Source organism: Thalassophryne amazonica, chromosome 9 (genome assembly GCF_902500255.1).
Source record: "Thalassophryne amazonica chromosome 9, fThaAma1.1, whole genome shotgun sequence".
In the NCBI taxonomy this organism is placed as follows: domain Eukaryota; kingdom Metazoa; phylum Chordata; class Actinopteri; order Batrachoidiformes; family Batrachoididae; genus Thalassophryne; species Thalassophryne amazonica.
The window spans coordinates 11,128,086-11,150,411 of record NC_047111.1 but is presented as its reverse complement, the minus strand read 5'-3'; the positions used below and the strand labels follow the sequence as shown (position 1 = coordinate 11,150,411).

Here is a 22,326-nt window from a genome sequence, read left to right as displayed (position 1 = left end):
GAACTGTGTCCAACTAACGCCATCTTACAGCCAACAAGCAGCGTTTTGTTCATAAAAACTGTTTCGTCATCGTTAACGGGCTTCCATTCAAAATGCTTATGAAGTTTGTCTGCTTTCATCCATTGCTGTTTTTTTTTTTTTTTTTTCGCGGCGTGAAGCTCACTCATGGTACAGGGCGTCCTAAACAGGAAGTGCCAAAATTCAAGTCCACAGTAAAACAGGAAATGTTCAAATGTCAAACACTTCCTGGATGACAGACGAGATCCCATGGAATCGGTCATCGGCAAAATGCGCCGATCAAAAGGACCGATCACAACAGTGCAGGCAGTAGCGCAGGGAGCGCTTGGTCCTGTCTTGACACGCTGTCCTCTGTGAGGTAAACTCATTTTGACTTCTGATATGAGCTGGATGGACAAGGAGAGCAGTCGCCATCATCTAATGTAGTCCATGTCCGTCCAGCTCATATCAGAAGTCAAAATGAGTCAAATGGCTCTGAGAGATCTAAATAGACTGCTGTGTAATGAATGGAACCACACTGCCATCTAGTGGATATCCAGTGTGCGTGTGTGTGTGTTTGTGAATCAGTAGGCATTTTGATTTTATTTTTTCATGAGTGTAGAGGTACAGAAAGTACAAAGAAGCTTTGTTCATTTGATTTGCTTATATTGTGAACTGCCATGATACTGGAATTGACAACTAAGTTCGAAATAAATAAAAAAGAATTGATTGATTGATTTGTTTGTGGATCTGTGGATTTCGCGAAAAGAATGTCTCAAAATTACGTCACAGAGGAAAGCGATGAATGCATGTAATTGGTGATCCACAAATGCTGAAACTCAATTCACATATACAATTTCCAGTTTTACAAATGTAATTTTTTTTTTTTTTTTTACAAATTAAGTTTTATATTTGCAAATACATTATTTGCAAAGACCAATTTACAAGTTACAAATATGAAATTTGCATTTGTGGATATCTGAACACATTTGCAAATCAGTGATTATTTGTAGATCACCTTGTGTGCATTTACAAATATTGAGACAATTTTAACCCCTTAGAATGAGGGCTGTCTTTTACATTCTCAACATATTCTCTGTAGGCTGTAACCTGAGGAACATGAAACATGGAAAAAAAAAGCTTGCTGGTAGAACAAAGTCAGTGTAATAAAACAAAAGTTGGCAGTTTATTCTAGTGTCTTTATTTGAATGCATGTTTTTAATTTTCATCATTAAGTTTTAATGCAAAAATAGTCCTATACATTAGACCTATATTCTTATTTTGGGCATGAACCAAATATGTACTTGATCGGTATCGGCCTTGATCAGTATCGGCAGATCAAAATTTCAGTGATCGGTGATCGGCCTAAAAAATCCTGATCAGTGCAGCTCTATTGAACACCCTGCAATTTTGCAAGTTCTCCCACTTAGAAATCATGGAGGGAAATTTTCATCTTAGGTGCATGTCCACTGTGAAAGACATAATCTTAAAAAAAAAAAATCCAGAAATCACAATGTATGATTTTTTTAAATAATTTATTTGTATGTTACTGCTGCAAATAAGTATTTGAACACCTGTGAAAATCAATGTTAATATTTGGTACAGTAGCCTTTGTTTGCAATTACAGAGGTCAAACGTTTCCTGTAGTTCTTGACCAAGTTTTCACACACTGCAGCAGGGATTTTGGTCCACTCCTCCATACAGATCTTCTCCAAATCTTTCAGGTTTGGAGTTTCAGCTTCCGCCAAAGATTTTCTATTGAGTTCAGGTCTGGAGACTGGCCAGGCCACTCCAGGACCTTGAAATGCTTCTTATGGTGCCCCTCCTTAGTTGCCCTGGCTGTGTGTTTGGGGTCATTGTCATGCTGGAAGACCAAGCCATGACCCATCTTCAATGCTCTTACTGAGATAAGGAGGTTGTTTGCCAAAATCTCGCAATACATGACCCCATCCATCCTCCCTTCAATACGGTGCAGTCATCCTGTCCCCTTTGCAGAAGAGCACCCCCAGAGTTTGATGTTTCCACCCCCATGCTTCACGGTTGGGATGGTTTTCTTGGGGTTGCTCTCATCCTGTAAACATGGTAAGTGGAGTTGATTCCAAAAAGCTCTATTCTGGTCTCATCTGACCACATGACCTTCTCCCATGCCTCCTCTGGATCATCCAGATGGTCACTGGTGAACTTCAAACAGGCCTGGACATGTGCTGGCTTGAGTAGGGGAACCTTGCAGCCCTGCAGGATTTTAAACCATGACAGCATCATGTGTTGTAATCTTTGTGACTGTGGTCCCAGCTCTCTTCAGGTCATTGACCAGGTCCTCCTGTGTAGTTCTGAGCTTTCTCAGAATCATCCTTACCCCACAAAGTGAGATCTTGCATGGAATCCCAGACCAAGGGAGATTGACAGTCATCTTGTGTTTCTTCCATTTTCTAATAAATAATCATAACAGTTGTTGTCTTCTACCAAGCTGCTTGCCTGTTGTCCTGTAGTCCATCCCAGCCTTGTGCAGGTCTACAGTTTTGTCTCTGGTGTCCTTAGACAGCTCTTTGGTCTTGGCTATGGTGGACAGGTTGGAGTGTGATTGATTGTGTGTGAACAGGTGTCTTTTATACAGGTAACAAGTTCAAACAGGTGCAATTAATACAGGTAAAGAGTGCAGAATAAGAGGGCTTCTTAAAGAAAAATTAACAGGTCTGTGTGAGGCAGAATTCTTGCTGGTTGGTAGGGGGTCAAATACTTATTTGCAGCAGTAACATACAAATAAATTTATTAAAAAAATCATACATTGTGATTTCCGGATTTTTTTTTTTTTCTTTCTTTCTTTCTTTCTTTATTTTTTTTAGATTATGTCTCTCACAGTGGACATGCACCTAAGATGAAAATTTCAGACCCCTCCATGATTTCTAAGTGGGAGAACTTTCAAAATCGCAGGGTGTTCAAATACTTATTGTCCTCACTGTGTATACAAGGCACAGGGTCGGCAGCAGCAGCAGCATTAGAGTATTAAGAAGGTGACAATGTGCATGTAGTGCAATGTTCACAGTTTGGTGGTGGATGTTGAACTGTTCAACTAGGGTTGAAAAGATCCATCGAGTAATTTGATTACAAAAAATGTTCGAGGCAAATTCTGAGTAAAATAAAGCCTTTTAAGAGAAAGGGTCCGCACGGATTGTCTGAAACGGACTTATTGCGCATTTAAAGTGAAGCAGTGTGTTTGTATATATTTTTTTTAAAAACACGTTTTGCTCCACTGGCCCTTCTCCACCTCCGCAGATGAAGTGAAAGGACGCACACTTTAAATGGGTCATGTTTAATGATTAAAAAAAAAGCTTCAGTTCAGATTTGGTAAGAGTTTTTATCAACAGGCAGCTTTTGTGGAAACGCTGCAATCCACAGCCATTTTTCAAAGGCTGTGTTATTCGCCAAGTATCCACAGAAAACAAAGAATTTGACTTTGGTTGGAGCTACACTCTGTACAGCATGTATAAATATACACTAAACACTGAATAAATCACAGTAATAAAAAGTGCAAATGAAATATGCAATGAGAAGGAAAAAAAGAATGCACTGTTCGCAGACTGAAGATTTCACAGACTGCCTGGGCTTATGATTTGGCAAAGTTCTAAAACTCTTAATGTGAAAAAAATAATAACCCGGCAAAACAGAGAGATAGGGAACACCCTAAACTTAAAAATCTGCATGATGGCACAGAAACATTGTGCCACTGCATTGGGAGAGCCCTGCCACTACTGATATTGTTTAAAAACACAAAGGTACTTTTTATCCGATTACTCGATAAAATAATAGAATATTCAATTCCAAAAATATTCAATAGCTGCAGCCCTATGTTCAACAGTCTGACAGCATTCGGGTAGAAGCTGTTTCAGTCTGAATATTTTTTCCCGGATGCTGTACAGCCTCCTTCCAGAGGGAAGGGGTGTGAACAGACTGTGCGCAGGGTAGGTGGAGTCTCGGAGGATGCAGGTGGCTTTGAGATATAGATGTCCCCAGTGGGTGGTAAGCTGCATACGCTGGTCCTCTGTGCAGACTTCACCACCCGCTGCAGCATTTTCTTCTCCGCCACCGTGCAGCCACCATATGTCAATGTCAATTTTATTTATATAGCACATTTACAACAACAGCAGCTGCCCAAAGTGCTTCACAGTAAAAACAATATCAAAAACCATACCACCAAAACAGAGCATTAAAATTTCAAAATATACAAAAACACATAAAACCAGACACACACAGCTTAAATTGTATTAAAAGCCAAAGCATAAAAATGAGTCTTAAGAACAGATTTAAAAGACTCTAGAGATGGAGCACCATACCACACAAGGGAGGCAGCAGGACAGGACACTCTCCACTGCACAGCTGTTGAAGGCCCTGAGGACCTCGGTGTTCAGTCCGGCCCTTCCCAATTTCCTCAAAAAATAGAGACGTTGGTGGGCTTTCTTGATGACAGCTGTGGTGTTGGTGTGCCAGGTGAGAGTGTTGGAGAAGTGGACTCCAAGATACCTGATGGAGGAGACGATCTCCACCACAGCTCTGTTGATGTAGAGGGGGGAGGGGGTGGTGGGGGCTGACCTGCGGAAGTCAACAACTATCTCCTTGGTCTTCTGGGTGTTGAGGATGAGGTTGTTGTCTCCACACCACCGTGTCAGGTTCTCCACTTCTTGCCTGTACGCTGTCTCATCCCCTTGGCTAATGAGCCTGATCACTGCTGTATCGTCTGCAAACTTAACAAGATTATTCTTGTGCTTGGTTCTGCAGTCGAAGGTCATCAATGTGTACAGCAGTGGATTGACCACACAACCCTGGGGTTCGCCAGTGTTGGGGATGATGGTGGAGGATGAGGTGGTGTTGATCCTGACACTCTGTGGCCTCCCAGTCAGGAAGTCCAGGATCCAGTTGCACAGTGCTGAGGGGGCTCCTAGTTCAGCCAGCTTGGAAACCAATTTCTGCGGGGTGATGGTGTTGAATGCAGAAGTGAAGTCCATGAACAGCAGCCTTGCATAGGAGTCCTTGTTCTCTGTGTGGGAGAGAGCCTGATGCACCACGGTGGAGATGGCATCAGCTGTGGAATGGTTTTGCCTGTACGCATACTGGTGCTCATCTACAGTCACATCGATGGTATGTTTCAGGCGCCTCATCACCAGCCTCTCAAAGCACTTTGTGGTGATGGGGGTGAGTGCAACTGGCCTGTAGTCGTTGAGGCAGGATGGTGCAGAGGTGTTTGGCACTGGGATTATCCTTGATGTCTTGAGGCACGGCGGAACTCTGGCTTGGGACAGAGAGGTGTTGAATATATCTGCCAGAACCTCAGACAGCTGGTGTGCACAGTCTTTAAGGACCCTCCCTGGTATTCCGTCAGGGCCCGGGGCATTTCGGGGGTTGATCCTCTGCAGTACGTTCCTCACCTCAGCTGTAGTAATGTTGCTGACTGGAGAGTCTTTGGGGGAGGGAGGGACTTGGGAGGGGGTGGTGGCGTTGGACGCCTCAAAACGCGCATAAAAGGCATTCAGAGTGTCTGGGAGCGCTGGGTCTGCAGAGCACTGTGCTACATTGTTTTTGTAGTCTGTGATGCATTTGATGCCCCTCCACATGCTCCGTGGGTTGCTGGATTGGAGGTGGCCTGAAACCTTGAGGGTATATGTGGACTTAGCTCTTTTTATTCCCGCCGACAGGTTCCTTCTGGTTCATTCCATATGAAATCATCCAAGATAAAGGGACGTCCCAATTTTATAGTTTTAGAATTGCCTGGTTTTGATATATTTTGTAGCTCATGTTAAGAGAGGAAGAATGGTCTTGGCGGCAGCTCAGTATCATGTTTTGTTTGTGACCATGTGTACTTGGCCATAAATCAAAAACTAGAAAAGATATTAACTTGATATTTTCAGAATTTGTTTATTCTGTCTTAAAGTTTATGTAAAATGTACAGTTATAGAAATTAACCCCCTGGGGGCCATGCAGTTAATTACCAAAAAATGCAGTTTGGACAAAATGTACCGAAAGTGTGCTGACTTTGATGTGCATTTAACCTTATTTGCCTTGTCATGTGAAAAATGCTCTTTGGCATGTTGGTAGTACTAACGTTAGGCTTCCATGAGATGCAAAGAACAACACTACAATGTCTTTAGATTTTGCCCAAAATGAACCCTTTTCCGGCTATTTTTACCAAATATGTTCCTTTGGCGCCCCCTTGTGACAGGGATCATTCTTAAAATTGTCCAAAATTATCAGATTGTCCAAACTATACCTTTTTTGGAATTTTTATGATCAGGTAAATAATGTGGTGTAGTTTTCCATATGATTGGAGCATCTTTTAATTTAGACCCCTGTAACAAACTGAAACTGATCTTTGTCACCATTCTTATCATTTATCATTCTCATCACTTATTTCCATCCCCTGACTTGTCTAAAGAAAACTGGCAATAAAAGTGATTATTATTTGCAGGTTTTATCAAGTTTTAGAGATTTGCTTTCAGTTTGAGTTTGAGGAAGATAATTTTAGAAATTTTTATTATTTATTTTTTTTGTATTTTTTGCATTTAAAATGGCATAAACAAATTGAAATGTGTGAAATTCCAAGTGTATTATTAAAAGATATTATTAAAAGAGCTAGAAATGACCATAAGAACAAAGTGCAAAGCCTTTTTACCTCAGGAAATCTTCCCTTCGGAAGGGAATGAAATCTATGTTAGGTATGGAATCAAAATCAAGCTCTGGTGTTCTGAGCACTAACCTGTTTCCTTCAGATGTGGTCTTTGCAAATTAATTGAATACTTTTTATAATCGATTTAATGTCCTGAATTTTAATCACAAATTGTGTGTCCTTCAGAATGATGAGCCCAGCAGCATTAACTTACCCATTGATAGAGGTGTGGTCCTTAAGCACCTTAAAAGTGTTAAGGAAAGGACAAGTTCAGGGCCTGATGGTATTGGGGGAAGGGTACTAAAAAACTGTGCAGAGCAATTGGCTGATATATTCTGCCACATCTTTTCTTGTTCAGTGGAACTCCGCACAGTACCCTCCCTTTGGAAATCCTCAACAATTGTTCCAATACCAAAAAATAAGTCACCTAAAGAACTGAACGACTACAGGCCTATGTTATGTTATGAAGACTTTTGAGAAAATTGTTAAAGAGAAGCTTTTAAGACAAACACAGGGAGTGTTAGACCCACTCCAGTTCGCATACAGATCTGGAAGGGGCGTGGATGATGCGATCTCCACTTTACTCAATCTGGCTTAGCAGCATCTTGAAGGTGCAAATACCTTTATTCGGATGTTGTTTATTGATTTCTCCTCTGCTTTTAACTGCATACAACCACATGTATTGGCAGAGCGATTAAGAGACATGAATATTGATGTTGGCCTAATCTTATGGATTATTGACTTTTTAACAAACAGATTGCAGAGAGTCAGAGTTAATGAAACTCTCTCCGATGCTGTTGTATCATCCACTGGAGTCCCTCAGGGCTGCATTTTATCTCCTTTGTTTGTTTTTTATACTAATCTCTGTCAAAGCCAACATGATAATCACATCATAAAATATGCAGATGATTCCGTTATCCTGTCCCTTTTGCACGATGATGACTCCACAGACCACAGTGTGGTCTTGCTGGACTTTTTTGAGTGGTGCCATTCATCTTTTCTACATATAAATGTGGATAAAACCAAAGAAATGCACATTGATTTCAGGAAAACACCACCTGTTCTGAATCATATGTCCATTGATGGGAAGCCCATAGATGTTGTTGAGAATTAAAAGTATCTGGGCACCCAAATTGACAATAAATTATCCTTTGAATTGCAGGTTAATGCAGTGTGCAGTAAGGCTCATCAGAGTCAGAGAATGCACTTTCTGCGAATTATAATGTAGATGGTGTCTTCATGAAAATGTTCTACAGTTGCTTTGTGGAGTCTGTGTTAACCTTTTCCTTCCTGTGTTGGCTTAACCTATTGAACCTTAAGAATCGTAACCGTCTTTGTAATATTGTCAAGGAATGTGGTAAAATTATGGGAACTCAGTGCACGGACATTATGGACCTTTTTAAAACAAGGGTTGTGTCAAAAGCCAGGAAAATTATGGCTGATTCTGCACACCCTCTGCACCCACAATTTAAGTTTCTGCCCTCGGGCAGACGCCTGGTAATGCCCAGATGCAGAACCAACAGACTAAAAAACTCTTTTATTCCCACAGCCATTGCTCTCCTAAATAACACCTAAGGACTCACTGTTGCACTTAAGTCTACACTGACTCGCACCTTATTTCTTGGTTCTTGTTTTGTATATTTATTCTGCTGTGTTTTTATGTTTTTTATGTTTTTATGAATTTGTATGATGTGGTTTTATGAATGTAATGTAATTTTTACTGCTGACTGCACCTGAATTGCCCCCATGGGGACTAAATAAATGATAAAAAAAAAAAATTCCAAGTATTCCAATACTTTTGGAGGGCACAGTATCCTAACGTTATGATGGGTGCAAAATCAATCAATCAATCAATTTTTTTATATAGCGCCAAATCACAACAAACAGTTGCCCCAAGGCGCTTTATATTGTAAGGCAAGGCCATACAATAATTATGTAAAACCCCAACGGTCAAAACGACCCCCTGTGAGCAAGCACTTGGCTACAGTGGGAAGGAAAAACTCCCTTTTAACAGGAAGAAACCTCCAGCAGAACCAGGCTCAGGGAGGGGCAGTCTTCTGCTGGGAGTGGTTGGGGCTGAGGGAGAGAACCAGGAAAAAGACATGCTGTGGAGGGGAGCAGAGATCGATCACTAATGATTAAATGCAGAGTGGTGCATACATTCTGATTTTAGAGATATTACGTAAATGCAAAAAAGCAGTCCTACATATTTGTTTAATATGCGCTTTGAATGACATATCCTGATCAAAAATGACTCCAAGATTTCTCACAGTATTACTAGAGGTCAGGGTAATGCCATCCAGAGTAAGGATCTGGTTAGACACCATGTTTCTAAGATTTGTGGGGCCAAGTACAATAACTTCAGTTTTATCTGAGTTTAAAAGCAGGAAATTAGAGGTCATCCATGTCTTTATGTCTGTAAGACAATCCTGCAGTTTAGCTAATTGGTGTGTGTCCTCTGGCTTCATGGATAGATAAAGCTGGGTATCATCTGCGTAACAATGAAAATTTAAGCAATACCGTCTAATAATACTGCCTAAGGGAAGCATGTATAAAGTGAATAAAATTGGTCCTAGCACAGAACCTTGTGGAACTCCATAATTAACTTTAGTCTGTGAAGAAGATTCCCCATTTACATGAACAAATTGTAATCTATTAGACAAATATGATTCAAACCACCGCAGCGCAGTGCCTTTAATACCTATGGCATGCTCTAATCTCTGTAATAAAATTTTATGGTCAATAGTATCAAAAGCAGCACTGAGGTCTAACAGAACAAGCACAGAGATGAGTCCACTGTCCGAGGCCATAAGAAGATCATTTGTAACCTTCACTAATGCTGTTTCTGTACTATGATGAATTCTAAAACCTGACTGAAACTCTTCAAATAGACCATTCCTCTGCAGATGATCAGTTAGCTGTTTTACAACTACCCTTTCAAGAATTTCTGAGAGAAAAGGAAGGTTGGAGATTGGCCTATAATTAGCTAAGATAGCTGGGTCAAGTGATGGCTTTTTAAGTAATGGTTTAATTACTGCCACCTTAAAAGCCTGTGGTACATAGCCAACTAACAAAGATAGATTGATCATATTTAAGATCGAAGCATTAAATAATGGTAGGGCTTCCTTGAGCAGCCTGGTAGGAATGGGGTCTAATAAACATGTTGATGGTTTGGATGAAGTAACTAATGAAAATAACTCAGACAGAACAATCGGAGAGAAAGAGTCTAACCAAATACCGGCATCACTGAAAGCAGCCAAAGATAACGATACGTCTTTGGGATGGTTATGAGTAATTTTTTCTCTAATAGTTAAAATTTTGTTAGCAAAGAAAGTCATGAAGTCATTACTAGTTAAAGTTAATGGAATACTCAGCTCAATAGAGCTCTGACTCTTTGTCAGCCTGGCTACAGTGCTGAAAAGAAACCTGGGGTTGTTCTTATTTTCTTCAATTAGTGATGAGTAGAACGATGTCCTAGCTTTACGGAGGGCTTTTTTATAGAGCAACAGACTCTTTTTCCAGGCTAAGTGAAGATCTTCTAAATTAGTGAGACGCCATTTCCTCTCCAACTTACGGGTTATCTGCTTTAAGCTACGAGTTTGTGAGTTATACCACGGAGTCAGGCACTTCTGATTTAAAGCTCTCTTTTTCAGAGGAGCTACAGCATCCAAAGTTGTCTTCAATGAGGATGTAAAACTATTGACGAGATACTCTATCTCACTTACAGAGTTTAGGTAGCTACTCTGCACTGTGTTGGTATATGGCATTAGAGAACATAAAGAAGGAATCATATCCTTAAACCTAGTTACAGCGCTTTCTGAAAGACTTCTAGTGTAATGAAACTTATTCCCCACTGCTGGGTAGTCCATCAGAGTAAATGTAAATGTTATTAAGAAATGATCAGACAGAAGGGAGTTTTCAGGGAATACTGTTAAGTCTTCTATTTCCATACCATAAGTCAGAACAAGATCTAAGATATGATTAAAGTGGTGGGTGGACTCATTTACTTTTTGAGCAAAGCCAATAGAGTCTAATAATAGATTAAATGCAGTGTTGAGGCTGTCATTCTCAGCATCTGTGTGGATGTTAAAATCGGCCACTATAATTATCTTATCTGAGCTAAGCACTAAGTCAGACAAAAGGTCTGAAAATTCACAGAGAAACTCACAGTAACGACCAGGTGGACGATAGATAATAACAAATAAAACTGGTTTTTGGGACTTCCAATTTGGATGGACAAGACTAAGAGTCAAGCTTTCAAATGAATTAAAGCTCTGTCTGGGTTTTTGATTAATTAATAAGCTGGAATGGAAGATTGCTGCTAATCCTCCGCCCCGGCCCGTGCTACGAGCATTCTGACAGTTAGTGTGACTCGGGGGTGTTGACTCATTTAAACTAACATATTCATCCTGCTGTAACCAGGTTTCTGTAAGGCAGAATAAATCAATATGTTGATCAATTATTATATCATTTACCAACAGGGACTTAGAAGAGAGAGACCTAATGTTTAATAGACCACATTTAACTGTTTTAGCCTGTGGTGCAGTTGAAGGTGCTATATTATTTTTCTTTTTGAATTTTTATGCTTAAATAGATTTTTGCTGGTTATTGGTAGTCTGGGAGCAGGCACCGTCTCTACGGGGATGGGGTAATGAGGGGATGGCAGGGGGAGAGAAGCTGCAGAGAGGTGTGTAAGACTACAACTCTGCTTCCTGGTCCCAACCCTGGATAGTCACGGTTTGGAGGATTTAAGAAAATTGGCCAGATTTCTAGAAATGAGAGCTGCTCCATCCAAAGTGGGATGGATGCCGTCTCTCCTAACAAGACCAGGTTTTCCCCAGAAGCTTTGCCAATTATCTATGAAGCCCACCTCATTTTTTGGACACCACTCAGACAGCCAGCAATTCAAGGAGAACATGCGGCTAAACATGTCACTCCCGGTCCGATTGGGGAGGGGCCCAGAGAAAACTACAGAATCCGACATTGTTTTTGCAAAGTTACACACCGATTTAATGTTAATTTTAGTGACCTCCGATTGGCGTAACCGGGTGTCATTACTGCCGACGTGAATTACAATCTTACCAAATTTATGGTTAGCCTTAGCCAGCAGTTTCAAATTTCCTTCAATGTCGCCTGCTCTGGCCCCCGGAAGACAATTGACTATGGTTGCTGGTGTCGCTAACTTCACATTTCTCAAAACAGAGTCGCCAATAACCAGAGTTTGATCCTCGGCGGGTGTGTCGTCGAGTGGGGAAAAACGGTTAGAGATGTGAACGGGTTGGCGGTGTACACGGGGCTTCTGTTAAGGGCTACGCTTCCTCCTCACAGTCACCCAGTCAGCCTGCTTTCCCGGCTGCTCGGGATCTGCCAGGGGTTAACTAACGGCTGCTAAGCTACCTTGGTCCGCACCGACTACAGGGACCTGGCTAGCTGTAGAATTTTCCACGGTGCGGAGCCGAGTCTCCAATTCGCCCAGCCTGGCCTCCAAAGCTACGAATAAGCTACACTTATTACAAGTACCGTTACTGCTAAAGGAGGCCGAGGAATAACTAAACATTTCACACCCAGAGCAGAAAAGTGCGGGAGAGACAGGAGAAGCCGCCATGCTAAATCAGCTAAGAGCTAGTAGCTACGCTAAGCTAGCGGATTCTTAAAAACACGCAAAGTGAATAATGTGTAAATAATTTAGAGGTGATTCAGCAGAAGGAGTGCTTTAGTTAAGGCACGTAAAGATTACACTGGGAAACAAATCGTAATCTAGATAACTAGATCAATCTAACTGCGCAGATTAAACAGCTAACAGATACAGAAAAACACCGCTGTGCTCCGGAACAGGAAGTGATACAATACCGCAATGAGAGCCAACCACCAGTAGAGGCAAGCAAGAGTAAATGAGTGTGGTATTATTACAGTATTGTTTAAGAAGGTTTAATTTTCACTGTTGCTGCACTTTGGGTCAAGTCATAGTCATATCATATATCATATTGATATGAAAATTCAGTAAGGTATATCTTCTATTATACATTCCAAATCTAAGGTGGAACTCTACTAGTGTTTACTAAGGTACACCTAAATATGTTTCCACTTAGGTGCCTGGTCTTGAGAACCAGGGATGGTAGGTTGAAAAGCTTTTTTTCCCATGGGAACTCTCCCTACCCACCTAAGCAGCTCAAGAATATGGACAGCATGTATATAAGTGACATTTATATGACAATATTGAGCTATGATAATTTGTCCATATTGTACAGCCCTACTGTCAACTAGCTGAAAACGTTGATGATTAATTTACATCTACATTACAAAATGCTTAAAGTGGCAGAGGGTTAAGAGGGCTGTCATTAGGGGGTCAGCTGAAAAGCAAAAAAAGAAAAAAGCTTAAAAAGGTGGAGAGTACGGGGAGCAGAGCCCCTTCACAAGCTGAAAGGTTTTAGTCATGCTCCCAAGAACCATTTTACTGAAAAAAGTCTGAAGGACCTAAATGACATGCTTAGATGGTGAAGAGCTTTTCCAGGCATGTGAGAGGCAAATAAAGAAAAATGCTTAAAAAGGCATTGGTCTGGGGGGAGAGACCCCCCCCCCCCCCCCCCCCCCAGAAGCTGAAAGGTTTTTGCTATGCTAATGCTCTGCTGAAGCATTTACTCAAAATAAAGTCTGAAGGACCGAAATGACATGGTGAGATGCTGACGACGGTCGGCAGCTATCGGGACAAACAAAGCCATGTGCGCAGCTGTCAGTGCTTGGGAATCATTTATTATGCCTACTTTTGATGAGAAATGTCATTTACCGCAAGCAGTAGTGAGCGATATTACCTTGATTACGCATCCGCCGTCATGAAAACCAAGGAGATCATTGTCGACTTCAGGAAGCACAGATCCAACCCAGCCCCTCTCTACGTCAATGGGGAGTGCATGGAAAGGACCCACACCTTCCGGTTTCTTGGCGTCCTGTTATCTCTTGGTCAGAAAACATCACTGCAATAACCAAAAAGGTTATTTATTACCACGACCGTGAAAATCTGTGTCATAAAACTGTTTCACGTTCAGGCTGCAAAGAGTGATGTCACGGGGAAGTCGTCATTTCTTGGGGTGTGACCAACACAGTGATTGCTGCTGACAGTGGCTACACTTCCTGAGAGTCCTCAGGAAGCACAATCTAAATTCCATCCTGCTGGTGACGTTCTACCACTCATCCATCGAGAGCCTGTTGATATACTGCATCACGGTGTGGTGTGCCAGATAAGGAGCGGCTCCAGAGAGTTGTAAGGGCATTTTTTCCCTAGTGCAATAATCACTTTGAACTCTGACACACATTGACTGATCTTTTCTGCTCTATTGGACTTAGTGCAATAGCACAGTGATGTGCATTATTTAATTTTATGCATTAGTTGATTTTATTGATTATAGCCAAATTTTATGTTTTTTACTTTTTATATTATGTTGCCACTGACTGAGCTTCAGTCTCACTGTACATTTGTATGAGTGACAATAAAAGGCATTCATTCATTCATTCATTCATGTGCATTTGTTTGTCCCGATGCCTTTCCATCAGCCCCCGTGCGCCCGAGATGCTGAAAACACTTATTAAAGACGGCTCCGTTAAATGTGTCAAACATCTGCCGCGTTTCATGTCGCAATACACCCTTAAAAAAGTGGTGTAAAAACTTAGTTTAGATGCACAAAACTTGTCAAATACACGATCACAGTTGGGCGAATCAGGTAAGACATATTTATCTGCCCAACGGTTGAGCAAATAGCCTCTTCCTAATTTTTTTTTTTTTGGCCCAGATTATTGCATTCCCTCGCAATAACCTAATATGTTAAAAGCTCACACACATACAGCAGACAATGCATTTGCACTTAACTTGCGACTCACAACACTGTGTTGGTCACACCCCAAGAAATGACGACTTCCCTGTGACATCACTCTTTGCAGCCTGAACATGAAACAGTTTTATGACACAGATTTTCACGGTCGTGGTAATGAACATTTTCACTTTTATCAGCTGCTTGCTAACTCCTCATCAACGAAATGATCCTGGTCCTGGTAGCTCATTTTACATGTGAAAACTCTCAATTTCTGTTGAAATTTGCTGACTCCAACACCCTGTGAAAACATGACAATCATTGGCTGAAACGCTCACATTCACCAATGTGGTTGCCATGACAGTCACGCAACAATGATGTCACGCCCTGGACAACCTCCTTGATTGATTGATTTAGTTTAGTAGTTCAATGTAAGTATATAATATAATTATAAATACGTGGATGACGCAAGAAAGTGAAAACACTTATTTCAACTGTGGACCGTTATGATTTCTACTGATGGAGACGAGGCAGAAACATTCAGCTTTGACTCAGCTTGCAACAAGATGAGTAACAGAAGAATTGACGTGACTACCTGAACATTCTTTAATCAAATCTATGATTTTAATGTACATGTAACTGTTTTAGTTTCAATATATTTTGGAGGCATATCATGGTATAATTAAGTTACTTCCAGAGCTATTTGGTGTATATACACTGCAGATTGTTATGTATTGTACAATAAATAACATTGTGTCATAAGAAGAACTTGGCCATTGAACTTGGCATTTTCTTATGTCTCTTAAGTTGTATATTTAGAGAAGACTGAAGGCTGAAGTTGCAGGAAACGGCCTCCATTTGTACTTGAAACAGTCAACATGCCAACAGCACGGCTATAATAAACATTTCTGAGCCTTGGTAATTATAAAACATTTCATAATTTTCATTTGATCACTTTTCAGTGATTTTAATTCCGATTTCACCTTCAGCTTTGCACAAAAAAATACTGCAACTGCACACAGTACTACGGAGTCTCTTGTATGTAGTATTAGAGTGTACACATGGAAACTGAACACCATTTTTGGAAGTGCGCCACCGCATGCTTCCAGCTTCTAAATGGGGCTCTGTTACCTAGCAACCATGCAGATTACATTCTCTTAAAAGGTTCAGTTATTCTTACATGCATAGAAGAAGTTTGAACAATGCATCTGCACACTTTTGAAAGTGTTGCACTTTAGCAGAATTCTGATATGAACCAGGTATGCACTCATCTTCAACCACTTATCCAAGATCGAATCACAGGGGTCTGGAGCCTATGCCAGCAGTCACAGGGCATGAGGCGGGTTCACCCTGGACAGGACGCCAGTCTGTCACAGGGTCACATACAGACACACAAACACATTCACACCTATGGACAATTTGAAGTTTCCAGTCCATCTAACCTGCAGGTCTTTGGATGTGGGATTACGCCGGAGCACCCAGAGAGAACCCACACAAACACGGGGAGAACATGCAAACTCCACACAGAAAGGCCACAGATGGGAATTGATCCCATGACCTTTTTGCTGTGACGCAACAGTACTAACCAGTAAACCACTGTGCTGCCTGAAGCAGGTATAATTCTGGAATTTCCTTGCACTAAGCACATGTGACTGGGTCACCTGAGGACAGTTTAACTGACAGCAGATCAATGAAGACCCACATCAAGGCTGAATTAAGTGTCTGTCTTTGTTACCTAGGTAACCAGGAGAGGGGCTGGAATGATCCCCCTCAGTTCTCCTACAGATTCCAGGTGGCTCAGAGCCCGCAGAGGAACCTCCTTACCCGCAGAGCGGCTCCACCGGGGGCTCCAGGTTAGAGGTCCACATGGCCTGCTGTCCTTCTTGTGTGGTGGTTCAGTTTTTGGGAACAGCCTCCTCCAGATCCGTTCTCTGTACTTCTTAATGATGGCTGGAAATGAACTCCCAAGAAAATGTTCATGTGTTCATCCCCTGACGTGTCTGAAGATAACTGGCTGTAAAAGTGACAAATTGTGACACGAAATGTGTGTGTGTGTGTGTGTGTGTGTGTGTGTGTGTGTGTGTGTGTGTGTGTGTGTGTGTGTGTGTGTGTGTGTGTGTGTGTGTGTAGACACAGGTGTCCACCTGTGAGGTCAAACCACTTGTGTCCATATATATAATATCAATCAATCAAATTTTATTTATAGAGCCCTTTTACAACACACAAGGTACACACAGTGCTTTCCATTAAAATCAAACAAAGAAAAGACAGGGTACATAAACAGTTAACGTTCAGAAAATAGAGTGCAAAACAAATACACCATCACTGCTTAAGTGTCAAAAGCCAGTCTGAACAAACGAGTTTTGCATCTTGCCATACAGCAAAAACTGTGAAAACATTCCTTGCAAAAAGACACATAGGGTAAATGTCATGGCATAGGGTCAATGTCAACGAGCAGATCTGAGATGATGCAGGTGTTAGTTTTGGGGATGAAAATTTACAGGGTGATTCCATAATTTTTTCCTCAGAATTGAGTGATTCCATATTTTTTTCCTCTGCTTGGTCTAAAAAAGTAACCGTTACTGACTGCCACAATCTTTTTTTCTTGATTTCTTATAGTGTTTCTTAAAGCCAGAAAGTTGCCATTTGAAATGACTTTAGTTTTGTGTCATGTCTGTGATCTGCTTTTTTTCTACAAAATTAAACAACTGAATGAACATCCTCCGAGGCCGGTGATTCCATCATTTTTGCCAGGGGTTGTATACGTTCAGTCCCCCCCCACCTGATTTCACTCACTGTGCGCGTTGATAGGCATGAACTTTAATATGATATTAGGTTATTGCGAGGGAACGCAATAAAAAAAAATACAAGACTTTACATGAGATCGCTGTTTGCTCTCTCCGGTGTTTGCTCATGGACAGTGGGTGAGGTAATCAGCACGTAGACGCTTGTAGCACTGCTTCAACAGCGCAGAACCCTCACGAGTCACGACGACCAAAATATCAAACAGGTTTGATTTTCATCCGACCATACGATTCCCAATCGGGAGGTGGTCATGAGATGTTAAACGCAGCTCATTACTCCATGTAGACTGCACGATGCAGGACGCACGATTAAGCTGAAACTCGGTGCAATCCAAAAAATTCTCACACGAATGAAAAATCAGCTGAAAAAGGGCCAAAACTCACACTGGCACCAGTAGTTGGCAGTGTTCTATTTATTTTGACACCGGTTATATCAGACAGTTATCAAATTGTTTTTTTTTTTTTGAAAATGTCTTTTTTTACAAATAAAAAATGGCATATTTTACAAAAGCACATTTATCTGTAAACACAAACACACGACACACCTCACATTAACGTGTTGGTTTACATAGAATGAATCAACCAATCAGTGTAGCGGAGGCACATTTTAGCCAGGATTCCATCTGTCTGTGTTTGTTACAAAACTTCAGAATTAGTGCATTATTCAACATTAAAAGATATATGTTATATCTTAACTTTGCACAAATGACAGAATTGACATTAATGGAGTTATTATATCAGTATTCATTTTATTTATACACCAAACCATAACCCAGCAGGGCTTTATTTTCCAAGACCTCCGCCTGACGGCAACGCTGTGATTGAGTAGAGTTGAGCTTTTTAAAGTTCCTCTCAGTTGCATCTGTGCTGGAAGCCATGTAGTAAACTGGAGCTTCCAGCAGGGGGCAGGATGCCGAAAGACAAAAGTGCTGATTCATTGTTTGGGTCTGTTGTCGCTTCTGATGCTTCCAAAAGCAATCGCGGTGTTAAAACTCAAAATCAGCTTGTTAGTAGTTGCAACTATACCGGAGACAATACTACATTTTTTGGTGGTTTATCTTTATCGAAGATAACTTTTCAGTTATCTGATTATCTGTTATCGAAGTTAATTTTTTGGTTATCTGTGCCCACCACTGTGTGTGTGTGTGTGTGTGTGTGTGTGTGTGTGTGTGTGTGTGTATATATATATATATATATATATATATATATATATATATATATATAGTGAGGAAAATAAGTATTTGAACACCCTGCGGTTTTGCAAGTCCTCCCACTTAGAAATCATGGAGGGGTCTGAAATTTTCATCTTAGGTGCATGTCCACTGTGAGAGACATAATCTTAAAAAAAAAAAAAAAAATCTGGAAATCACAGTGTATGATTTTTTTAATAATTTATTTGTATGTTACTGCTGCAAATAAGTATTTCAACATTTGTGAAAATCAGTGTTAATATTTGGTACAGTAGCCTTTGTTTGGAATTACAGAGGTCAAACGTTTCCTGTTTTTCACACACTGCAGCAGGGATTTTGGTCCACTCCTCCATACAGATCTTCTCTAGATCTTTCTAGAGTTTCAGCTCCCTCCAAAGATTTTCTATTGAGTTCAGGTCTGGAGACTGGCCAGGCCATTCCAGGACCTTGATGTGCTTCTTACGGAGCCCCTCCTTAGTTGCCCTGGCTGTGTGCCTGGGGTCATTGTCATGCTGGAAGACCCAGCCATGGCCCATCTTCAATGCTCTTACTGAGGGAAGTATGTTGTTTACCAAAATCTCGCAATACATGACCCCATCCATCCTCCCTTCAATACGGTGCAGTCGTCCTGTCTCCTTTGCAGAAGAGCACCCCCAGAGTATGATGTTTCCACCCCCACGTTTCACGGTTGGGATGGTTTTCTTGGGGTTGTTCTCATCCTCTAAACATGGTAAGTGGAGTTGATTCCAAAAAGCTCTATTCTGGTCTCATCTGACCACATCACCTTCTCCCATGCCTCCTCTGGATCATCCAGATGGTCACTGGTGAACTTCAAACGGGCCTGGACATGTGCTGGCTTGAGCAGGGGGACCTTGCTGCCCTGCAGGATTTTAAACCATGATAGCATCATGTGTTACTAATGTAATCTTTGTGACTGTGGTCCCAGCTCTTTTCAGGTCATTGACCAGGTCCTTCTGTGTAGTTCTGAGCTTTCTCAGAATAGTCCTTACCCCACAAAGTGAGATCTTGCATGGAATCCCAGACCAAGGGAGATTGACAGTCATCTTGTGTTTCTTCCACTTTCTAATAAATAATCATAACAGTTGTTGTCTTCTACCAAGCTGCTTGCCTGTTGTCCTGTAGTCCATCCCAGCCTTGTGCAGGTCTACAGTTTTGTCCCTGGTGTCCTTAGACAGCTCTTTGGTCTTGGCTATGGTGGACAGGTTGGAGTGTGATTGATTGTGTGTGAACAGGTGTCTTTTATACAGGTAACAAGTTCAAACAGGTGCAATTAATACAGGTAAAGAGTGCAGAATAAGAGGGCTTCTTAAAGACAAATTAACAGGTTAGTGTGAGGCAAAATTCTTGTTGGTTGGCAGGTGTTCAAATACTTATTTGCAGCAGTAACATACACACTTAACACACACACGTGCGTGTGTGTGTGTTTATGCACCTGTGAATTAATCCCCACAGTTACCCTCTCTAAATTAGCTCCAGTCGGCTACAACTGACGTTTGTGTGAACAAAAAACAAACATGGCATTAAAATGGTAAAATCATCACATCGTCTATTTACTTTATTTTTGGCAAAAAAAATTATTTGAATCATAAAGAAACTGTTGCATGTTGTGAAAAGTATCCATTTTATTGAAAGTTTAAAATAGTGTCACAGCCTCAGAACAGTGTGGAAAGTGTGCCCCCTGCTGTCACTGTTGGTATTACAGTCTCTGCACACTTTTGTCTGTCTCACAGTAAAACCTGCAGCATGCCGCTGTGATAAGGTCCACGTGCACAGACTGACTGAACCTGAAACAAACATCACAACAAAAGAAAATCAGATTTATGTTCTTTAATCCCTGAATCTGCAGGTCTTTTCTCTGAAATCCTGCAGAAAAATTCAACACACAAGGTGGAAAAAACACACAATGCCAGTGATTACCTTGATGATTGATAAAAGAGGCCGGCCACCAGCGATCACGCTGACACTTAATTCATGCCAGTTTATTCAGGGTGCCATCCACCAGGGGGCACCACAGTGTGAGGACCAAGGCTGCGTCTCCACATCTGGAGTCGGTCCCCAGGCACAGGCGTTGGCTGTACACTGCCCCTAGTGGCTGGATTATGTCTAACTGTAATAGGGAAGCGCAGCCTCGTTTGAACCCCTGCGTGATATCGCGGGATTTGACCACCTTCAGGGAGAGCCTGCACAAACACAGCGTCACTTCTAACAGGAAAAGGATGGACTGTTTTTTTTTTTGTTTGGTTTTTTGTTTGGTTTTTTTGGCCGCAGTCACTGAAGCAGTCATGAAAAGTGCAGGTTTTTTTGGTTTCCAGTGCAGAAGGGAAGACGAGGCAAACAGGAGACGTTGTGTCGGTAAGTGTTAGTCGACACAGCAAACTATTGTAGCTGCATTCTCTCACCTCCAAGATCGCCTCTACACGTTTGAGCTCCGGGTCATACACAAACCGCAACACATGTCCACTTTCCACCACATCTTCACTTTTTCTTTGTATTTTCACTTTGTTAGCCATGTAATTTGACAAAAAACTCAAAGAAAGTGCCATGATTCTGTCCCTGGAAGCAGAGTTATGCTCTCAAACGAGACTGCGGTGCCCTATTAGAATGGTTAAATGCAGAGGACAGAATTCACTGAGTGCATGTATTTATGTACACTGACAATAAAAGCTCTTCTTCTTCTTCTTCTTCTTCTTGGTAAGTGATGGCCAGTGGTGGGCACAGTTCCTCTAACCGCTAATTATCGAAGATAAAGTTTTCGTTATCGAATTTGTTTTTCAGATAACTTTGAAAACCATCATTGGACCAATTATCTTCCGATAAGTTTTGGTCCAATAACTTTTAAACCTCCAACATTTTTGCAGACATAGCTTTTTGTAGTAGATGCGCAGTTCTATCCTCTACAAATAGAGAAGAGCTGGTTCCAGAAGAAACCGCTCTATCCTCTGCAGGCAAAGGAGAACTGGTGATAGAAAAGAAAAAAAATTCTTTCTTTTGACCCCATACTGATATGCTGGCAATAGCACCCAAGTCATCCAGAGGCATACAGTTTTAACTTATGGTTAAAAGTTTCAGAAAGTTATTTAAATTAACGTCACGTCTAACGTTTTATAAAGTGAAAATATCAGATATATGTTTTAGTTTTAAAGTAATGCGCTAATTTTTCAGGTTTTAGTGTGGACATGCTGTGTCCATTTGCATTATGGTTAGGATAGGGTAATCTCAGTACGTTCACAACAGGAGAAATGCATTTCAGACACTGTGTTCAGGCTCCACGGACAACAGCATTAAACTCTCGTGAATATATATTCTCTGGGTTTATAGACATTGTTATTGTGTTTGCGTTTATTAAATTCCATGCATCTTAAATGTAGCAGACACGGATTGTATGGAATTTTGTTTTGGCAAGTTTTCACGGTCTCTACTGCCATCTACTGGCCAGTAGTGTTCATGGCAGCATTTGACCTGAAGCTGGGTAGACACTGATATTTTCAATCACTGTACTTGGTTCCAGCTCAAACTGTACCACAGAACCGCACGGTGTAAAAGTTCAGAGCGCCCGATTTATGTTCTCACACACATTGTACGTTCAAATATCACATGTTGGACTCGTGTTTCCAGAAGCAAAACGTAAACAGAAGCTTTTTTTTTTTTCAAATTGAATTTACATTTCTTATTTTTTACAAAAACTCTCGATGGGAGACATCAAAGTTTAAAATGAAAAAAAAAACATTACGAGACAGGTCTGCGGTTGTTTGCACAGGCACAGTGCGAGAGGTTGGACGCTAGTAGTGCTTCAGCAGCGGGATACCCTCACAATGGCCGACCAGAATATCAAACAGGTTTGATTTTTCATCTGTCCA

General features: G+C 41.2%; 1 protein-coding gene across 1 annotated transcript in view; it reads left to right on the top strand.

Annotated features, from left to right (window-relative positions):
• sra1 (steroid receptor RNA activator 1) overlaps positions 1–22,326 on the top strand; it is a 30,190-nt gene that overhangs the window by 569 nt on the left and 7,295 nt on the right. Inside the window, exon 2 of the mRNA XM_034177564.1 lies at positions 16,194–16,307. Within this exon, the coding sequence (XP_034033455.1) occupies positions 16,194–16,307 (114 nt within the window). The remainder of the gene's footprint in view (positions 1–16,193; positions 16,308–22,326) is intronic.